The following is an 8,788-nucleotide window of genomic DNA, read 5'->3' as shown; positions in this document are numbered from 1 at the left end:
GTCACAATGCAAGCGTCATTTCCCACACTGTTTAATTGTATTTTAATGAGGGGTGGGTTGAGGGTTTGGTCTGAATATTTTTTAATCTCTGGTTTGCATCATTTCCAAATAATATTCTGTTCTGCAAGTTTTCTTTATGATTCTATGAATTGCCCACACATAGCCATTTTTTGAGCCTGGAGTACATGCAGACCTGAGTCATAAAGTTCAAGCAGACCTGAGTTTTGCAAACTCATGAATAAGTTTGAGATGAATTGCAGGGTCTAGAAGGACTTTTATGGTTCATTCTGGGCTCTTGTGTGATGAGGGAAGCCTATTGCTCCAACAGGTCTTTCTTCTCAGTGAGATTATCTTGGCATCCATCTCATCAAATGCTAGAAAGCTTTCTGGGTTCTGAGAAATGAAAGATCTCTTTCTGCCAGAAGCAAGCACCAAGCAGTGGAAGAAAATCCAAGATTTGATAGGCATCCTCCTTCATGCTCACAAGTGTCCTCCTCTTTCTCAGGGGATGGCTACTACCTCGCTGTTGGAGGAGCTGTGGCACAACACAACTGGTCACACATCATGACAGTTCTTCAGGACAAGAAGTTCCAGTGCCAACTGATTGACCATTCAGAAGCGCTTGGGATGATCAGCATCCAAGGACCAGCCAGGTGAGAGGAGGAAGAGATGCAGGTGCAAAATAACCCTGAGCAACCTGCTGCTCTTTTAGTCTCCTAGGGGTGAACAGATAAGGTAATGGTGGCATTCCTGAGGATAGACAAGGCAACAGAGGTTTGCAGGGGAGATCAGGGCAGGGGCAACACTTGCCACATTGCTTTTCAAGTGAGACTCCTGCAAATGTTCCTGGAAATGCTAAAAGGCATTCCATAAGTTTAGAGAAGTTTATCTGGAGGATTTTGGCGCTCTCTAGTTTGATGTAATGGTTTGTGTGTTGGACTATGACTCTGGAGACCAGGGTTTGATTCCCAGCTCAACCATGGAAGCTCTCGGCTTTAGAAGAAGACCATGGCAAACTTCCTCTGAACAAAGCCCACCAAGAAAACCCCATGACAGGACCTGAGGCTCTCTAGAACTCAGTTTTGGAGGCGCAGACCAAGAACAACAGGTGAAGCTTTGCTTTCTGCTTCAGGCAGCAAAATGTTCTCTGCTTCAGGTCAACGTCGGTGAAGACCCTGTTAGAGATGCCACAGCAGAGCATATCTGCAGCATGACAGGAAGCCTCATCTCCAAAGTTTTGCTTTTTCCCCTTGATGGCTCTTTGAAAGCCTGTTCCTTTTGCTCTGGACAGCACCGTTTTGACAGGAGGCACAGTGTTTTTTGCACTGGAAATCTTAAGAGGATTTCCACTCATTATCCGTGCTGTCTGAGGTTTAGCTAATTTTCCTAATGCGCTCCGTCTTCTTCCTCGCCTCTCCCCCTGCTTTGCCAAGCCTCCAGAACTCCTTGGGGACACTTGCAGGCTTGTCACACTGGATTCACTGGCATTTGTGACATGATGCCGCAGAATCCTGTGCCTGCTGAGCAGATAAATCCTCTGAGCCTCAAGAGATCGTCAGTGTGGCTCCTGTCATTTTTCAGTGCTAGCGTATCTCCAAGAGTTTTCCTGGCATATTTAAAATCAGAGTACTAGAGAGAGGTGGGGAGAGCAAAGATTTTCTGTGCTGGAAGAAAGAACCTTGAGTTTGAGAAAGTTATGTCTGGGGACTGCTGCTCCCAGAATGTGCTAGCTAGCTGCTGGGGGATTCTGGGAATTATAGTCCCGAGAAAGAGAAATTTCCATACTGTCAAAGAAACTTTTCCCAAATGTGTGTGTGTAAGATAGAAAGAGAGTAGCAGTGGATGAGACTCTTCTTGGACAGTTGGTTGCCATGTTCTCCTCAGATAAGTATGAAAGGTTGTCTCTAGTAGGGAGACGAGATGGTTTTGAAGATGCCATTTTGAAGGATAAAGAGTCTTATCAGGGATTATAGACATGGGAAATGTGTGTGAGAGAGACAAAGAAAGGCTGGTGGTGGGTGGGAATGGGACAGTTCTTGGATAGTTGGTTGTCATGTTCTGCTCAAATAAGCCTGAAAGGTTGTCCTTGGCAGGCAGATGGAGTGGTCTTCAGTGACACCATTTTGAAAAACTAACAGCCGTATCAGGGAGCAAGTAAGGGGGGATTGGACTGTTCTTGGACTGTTGGATGAAGTATTCTCTTCACAATGGTTTTCCCCCTTCCTTGCAGCCGCGAAGTCCTGCAGGAGGTTCTAGACACGGATCTCAGTGACAAGGCTTTCCCTTTCTCCACACACAAGCTGGTGAAGATAGCTGGTTGCACGGTAGGCCTCTGCGTCCTCCCATCCACCTGACACCTCATCCGGGAACCTTAGTGACTTTTCCCCAGCCTCCATTAACCTCTATTTCCTCTTGAAAATCTTTCTGTTTTAGGCTGGCATACAATAGATGCAAGTAAACTAGCATGCCTTGGGGTTTCATGGCTGAGTGGGGAATCGACACCTGGCCTCCAGAGTCATAGTTGGTACTTAATGCTGAATGGCATCACAAGGACCATCTCTAGATCTCAGATTTTGTCCTGGAAACCTAAGGGCGATCCTGAACTGGCAATCTTAGTCCACACAATACTATAAATCAGGGCTGGGAGACTGTAGTGGGCTTGGAAGTCAATTTTGTTCTCTGGGACTCTCCAAGAGTCCCAGAGACATGCCCCAAACACCCCTAGAACTGGCCAGAAGTCCACTTCTGGTTTTTCCAAAAATGGGGATAATTTTTTTCATATTGGACTGCAAGGGGAATCCTGAACCTATAAAATTATTGTTCTTTGTAACTGCCAAGAGAGACAATTCATTCATTTTATTGTGCCAGGAAAAAAAAAAAAAGACAACCATGGAGGAGTCTACATGCAAAAAACAGCCTTGGTGGAGCGTCACGTATGGTCCCAGGGCCACATTTTGCCCATTCAAAAAACACCTGAGAAGGCTGTGTGTGTTTTTTGTGTTGTGCAGAATGTGCTAAACTGAATGGGGAGGGTTTCTTAAGTCCCACATGTTGGGATGCTGGTGTCTCTGGAGGTTTATCTGGCCAGGAGGTAGAACTTTCCAGAAGGTCACACTCACCGGTCCATCTCCGAATGCTCCAGCTGCTGGTCTCCAGTCCAGGCATGTGTTTTTCATGAAGATAAATGGCTTCCTAGCCAAGCAGATGTAGGAAAGTGGGAGAGGCAGGGAAGGAACCACACACAAGTCTCTGTGACCCCGTGGGAGGAGGACACCACAGATTTTAATCATGATAAAGCACCTCAGATGACATGACAGGTCCGCCATGACCTCAGCCATCCAGTATGCACACTCCACAGACGCAGATCCAAGAAAGAAAACCAGACGGTCCACGTGTATCACTTGGAGAGAGAGGGAGGCTGGCTTGGATGACCCTTCCCAGCTCTTAAATGTGATTTCTTCCTGGATGTGTCATGGAAGGAGGTCCCTGCAGCCCAAAAGATCCCAAGAAAATAATGTGGGAGTCTTTTTTTTATGTGTGTGATTTCCTCCAAATCATTGCCTTGTCTCACCCGGCAGAATCCTCTTGTCTTCTTGGTGGCTTTACAATAGGGCCAGTGTGGTGTAGTGGTTTGAGCATTGGTCTATGACTCTGCAGATGAGGGCGCAAATCCCATCTCAGCCATGTAAACCCACTGGGTGATCTTGGGCAAGTCACTCTCTCTCGGCCTCTGAGAATGGCAATAGCAAACCCTCTTTGAACAAATCTTGCCAAGAAAACCCCATGATAGGGTCGCCTTTGGGTCGCCATAAGTTGGAAGTGACCATCACCTTCATATGCCCACAGAGCCTTACAACCAGTCAAACAACCAACAAAGGATACATGAAATTCAATATTGTATTATATTGGATTGGATTGGATACATGCCTTTAGCAGAAGTAGGTGGTGGTTTCTTGATTTTCTGACCATGGATAGACAGCAATAGACAGGACTATACCTGTTGAATTTCTGCCTTCTGGGAAATTGTTAAAGCTTCATTCAGTTGGAGTTGGAAGAGGGAGAGATGGCAGCCACAGAGATTAGGTGGTGGACTGAAGAAAGACGAATGAGGGTGTGATGAATTCTAACACACACACACACACACACACACACACACACACACACCAGCCAGCTGCCATCCCATCTTACTTCTGCAAAGACAGATCTGCATTAAAAGTGACTGGAGTATAATGCCATCTTTTGAAGAGCGACTCCCTCTGCAACAATAGAGTAGAAAATAGAAAAGGTATTGTGAGTTTATTTTGGGATCCCTGACAATAGAGTCGCACACCAAGAGCTGTCAACATAGTGTTGGCAGTGCAGTGTAACACTGGAGGTTGGCATCGTGTGGAACTTTGCCAGGCAAAGAGAGTGAAGGGAGTTGAACCATTTCCCTTTCCATTCTTTAATCCACCGGAGATTGGGTTGATGAAGCTACAGCCGAAAAATAAAGGTGATGGCCAGACTTTTCTATATATATATATATATATATATATATATATAGCAAAAAAGCAGACACTGAAACATGCCAGCAGCAGGAAAATGTGAGCATCACCAAGTCATCTTGAGGTTGCAAATGTTTCTTGCACTCAAGGCACGGTGAGGACACTTCATCTTCAGCTTGCTATAACTGAGCCAAAGGGTTGCTCTTGTAACTCTTCGTGGGAGGTTGTGTGGTAACATGCCAGGCACACTGACATGTCGTCACCCTGGCAGCCTACACAGCCTACACAGTGTTCACTTCCAAGGCAAGAATGGAAATTGGTGCATCATCTGACAGAGGAGGAAAGCCATTGTGCAGACATCAGTTCCTCCCAGTTGGAGGCTTCCATGTTAGGAGTACATGGATCTGGTTTGGGTTATATTACAGACTTTAAAAGAGCTATACAAAGCACTGTTTGGAGGCTAAAGTTCAACATGTTCAATGGCTCATGGGGATTTATAGGTGCTTGGATGGCTCTGCAGCAGTGGTTTTCAACCTTTGGCTCTTCTAATGTTTTGGACCTCAACACCTAGAAGTCTCAGCCAGCTTGCCCAAAAGATCAGGGATTCTGGGAGTTGAAGTCTAAAATTCCTGGGAGGACCCAAGGCTGAGGACCATTGTTCTGAACCTGTGTTTGGAAAGGGTTATCACAAACATACACTCCCTAGAGAGAGAATATGCACTCTTATCATAGAGTTTCAGGCTATCTCCAACACAAACCACCACTTCTGCATGGCAGGACTTTCCACCACTTTAGTTTTCATGTGTTTGTGGTGACTTGGGGGAAATGTGGGAATTTCAAGGGCCAAAAATGTGGGCTTGGGGCTTCAAATGGGCCACCGGCCACATTCTCTCCATCCTTGAAGCCTGGAAACCAAGACCCTCTTCCACATGGCTATTGCCAGTGTCTGAGGTAGACTACCAAAGAAAGCATGACACCCAGTACAATCTTGGGTTATTTCCCTCATTTCTAAGTAGTAGTAGAAGAAACATAACTGTTCTTATACTATAGGGTGCTCAGGGTTTGTTGAAGAGATTAGAATGATGCCATTTGGTGCTTTGAGATCTTGACATGCGCTCAGCATCGGCTGAGGGGAGAAGCCACATATGGCCAAACAACGCTTGTCACTGACACTTCCTGCCATGTCTTGCTTTGTCTCCTGTTCTTAAGCAATAGATTTGAATAACTCTTCTCCGTTATGAGCCATGAATATTTCATCTGGCTAATCTAGATTAATGCACCGTGTCATGTTAAATGAGCATCTCTGGAGAAGGCTCAGACTGAGCCGAGCTGACAGCTCCATTTTGCAGAGCGGCTGCTAGCAGGGGATCATAATGTTCCCCTACCTTACACAGGGACACGCGCACACATGTGCCAGGGGGCCCCTTTATACTGGTCTTATTGTCACTGTGTTGTTGTGTTCCAGAGGTCTGATGGGACTTGAGGCTGTGAAATAAATCTGCTAGTTTAAAAATGCAAGGGTGTTCACATAACTGGAAGAACAATGGATGAAGTAGAACTGCCTGCGTAATGTTCCATTGTGTTAACTCAATTGTTGTGGAAATGCAGAGTCATATGGCTGTGCCACCAATTGGCCCACCATCAGAAGGTTAAGACCTAAAGCTACCCTGAGATGGGCTATGGGAATATCAGGGAGAAAACAAGTGACTGGACAAAAAATCCTAGATGTGCATATGTGAGAGAGAGAGAATAAGAGAGATAGATTAGTGTTCTGGGAATTTAGAAGGGAAAAATTTCTAAAAGTCTGTTTAAATTGTTACCAGAACCCATTTATTTGACATATGGCCTAAAGGAATGGGAGATCTTGAGGCAGTTGTTAGTGATGGAAGTGCAACAGTCACAGACTAGGATATATGGGGGGAGAACAAGGTTGAGCATTGAACTAGGCACCTTTTTTGGAGACAGTTCATTTGCAATTTCACACTGACTCTTCTTCTTCCTTCCCTTTCTCCTCCTCCTATACCCTCTTGCTGTCTCCATCCTCCAGGTCCGTGCCATGAGGTTGTCATTTGTGGGAGAGATGGGATGGGAGCTCCACGTCCCCAAAGAGCACTGCGTGAGGGTCTACCGTTTGGTCATGAAAGCTGGTGCCAAGCACGGTATCATGAACGCAGGCTACAGAGCCATCGATTCACTCAGCATTGAGAAAGGTTTTTGGAAGGAAGCATTTATTTCTATTTGCAAGGGGTGGGTGATGACTGCTGCCAATGAATATATAATCCAGAGTTTGGAAAGGTTACTTTGCCAGTTATTACAGCTTCCAGAGTGTCTCAGTCATCGATTCTGAACTGATGATTCTGAGAACTGAAGTCCAAATTTTGTAAAGACCTTTGTTATTGTCCAAGGATCCAGAAGTAACTGCAGAGAACCTTTATTTTATTACATTTTTTCCCTTGAAACTGACCTGTTCTTTGAAAGTCTCTGTCAAACCTGAAATGGAAAAGAAGTATATCCTGAAATCCTGCTTGAATTCCTGGCTTATCTGCCTGGATAATGCTGGATAATCACATCCCTCTGAAAGTCATGAGTGCTGCCATTTTGGATCATGCTAAGCCTTCTTAACCACCGCAACACACCAGGACTATGCAAATGGAATCAAAATACTGGCATCAAAACTCAAGAGAAGGGAAATGTGCCAAGATCCATTGAGGAAATGCAGGGAGGCATCTCAAAACCATGGCTAAAATTGTTGCCATACTTTCGGAGCAAAAACAGACAAGGAGGCCACATGCGAGTCATGGGTCTATTGTTGGTAACCCAAATTTTGGCCCACTAAAGGAGGAGGAATGGATCCTAGAGCAAATCAGGCCTGACCTCTAACTAGAAGCCAAGATGAGCAAACGTGGCTGCCATGTTCTGCACTAACAGAAGTTTCTGAACTTGGCACAGAGGTAGCCCAATATACAGTGTGTTGCAAAAGTCCAGCCTTGAGCTTACCAGTTTGTAGCCCTAGTCATATCTTGATTCTGTCTCTTGACCAGGGCTTCCATAGGATCATCAGTGATAACAGCTATAAAACTCTGTAAGGTTTTTTGGAATCCTGAAGAATCCTTTAGTCTTTAAAGGTGGGCCATCTTTATCGTCATAGGAACAGAAATAGTTGTGACGTTAACTCTGACTAGAAAATTATCTGTCCATGACAACTCAGAAGTATTAATCACCTCTGCCCATAGATCCATCTGCTCAGAAATGAAAACACCATCAAGGGTATGATCTCCTGAGTGTATGGACTGTGAAACCCATTGGAATAGGCCCATGTTTGTCATGGACATCATGAACTCCTGAGCTGCATCCGACAGAGTGGCCTCAAATGGGATGTTGAAGTCGCCCAAGACCAAAAGTTTGGACAACTCCAACATCAACTCCAAAACAAGTGCTGGAGTTCAGCCAGGAGGTCTGATAGGCAGCAAGATGGCTGGGACACAAACAGAATTCCATCTATCCCTGTTCTTCAGTCTCAGGTATAGACCTTCAATGTAATTCAGTTCCCAAATAGGTAGTCCAATCAGGTTAAGATCATCTTTATAGACCACAGCTACTCCTTCCCCTTGTCTATTTTCCCTCACCTGCTCACTAACACAGTAGCCCACATTGCATGCCAGGTTGGCCTCCTCATTCACAATAGTCTTTTAAAACTATGCAGTTTTCAAGTACTTTTTCACAGCACGAAGTAAATTGCTTTGAAAAGCTCATTGCTTCCTTCAAGAATTAAAATTTACTGAAGAATTCTATCCCTAGGTTACAGACACTGGCATGCAGACCTCCGGCCTGATGACAGTCCCCTTGAGGCAGGCCTGGCCTTCACATGCAAGCTGAAGTCGGAAATCCCTTTCCTTGGGCGGGAAGCTGTAGAAGCCCAGAAAGCAGCCGGAATATCCCGCCGTCTCGTCTGTTTCACCATAGATGAGTGAGTAGTACGTAGCAGACATCGCTAGCCTGAATCCTATTATTAGTCCCAACTAGAATCATTGAATCAGTTCAATGTTGAATTGGCGGTGGCAGTGATGTTGCGTGCCTTCCAGTCATTTTCAACTTATGACCACCCTAAGGCAACCCTATCATGGGGTTTTCTTGGCAAGATTTGTTTAGAGGAGGTTTGCCATTGCGTTCCTCTGAGGCTGCAAGAGTGTGACTTGTCTAAGTCACCCAGTGGGTTTCATGGCTGAACAAGGAATCAAACGGAGGTCTCCAGAGTCATAGTCCAACACTCAAAGCACTACACCATACTGTCTTTACATATTGAA

The 8,788-nt window shown here is 45.2% G+C and overlaps 1 protein-coding gene across 3 annotated transcripts in view; it reads left to right on the top strand.

Annotated features, from left to right (window-relative positions):
* The window catches only part of SARDH (sarcosine dehydrogenase), a 39,006-nt gene that overhangs the window by 21,148 nt on the left and 9,070 nt on the right, over positions 1-8,788 (top strand). For 2 of the 3 annotated variants that reach the window (XM_042480067.1, XM_042480065.1), the window contains exons 17-20: positions 506-653; positions 2,231-2,324; positions 6,532-6,694; positions 8,283-8,451. In XM_042480067.1, coding sequence (XP_042336001.1) covers positions 506-653; positions 2,231-2,324; positions 6,532-6,694; positions 8,283-8,451 — 574 coding nt within the window. The remainder of the gene's footprint in view (positions 1-505; positions 654-2,230; positions 2,325-6,531; positions 6,695-8,282; positions 8,452-8,788) is intronic. The other variant, XM_042480066.1, reaches the window with a different exon arrangement.

The sequence above is a fragment of the Sceloporus undulatus genome, chromosome 7, assembly GCF_019175285.1.
Source record: "Sceloporus undulatus isolate JIND9_A2432 ecotype Alabama chromosome 7, SceUnd_v1.1, whole genome shotgun sequence".
Taxonomy (NCBI): Eukaryota; Metazoa; Chordata; class Lepidosauria; order Squamata; family Phrynosomatidae; genus Sceloporus; species Sceloporus undulatus.
The sequence above is the reverse complement of the archived record's forward strand: the minus strand, read 5'-3'. Positions and strand labels throughout refer to the sequence as shown.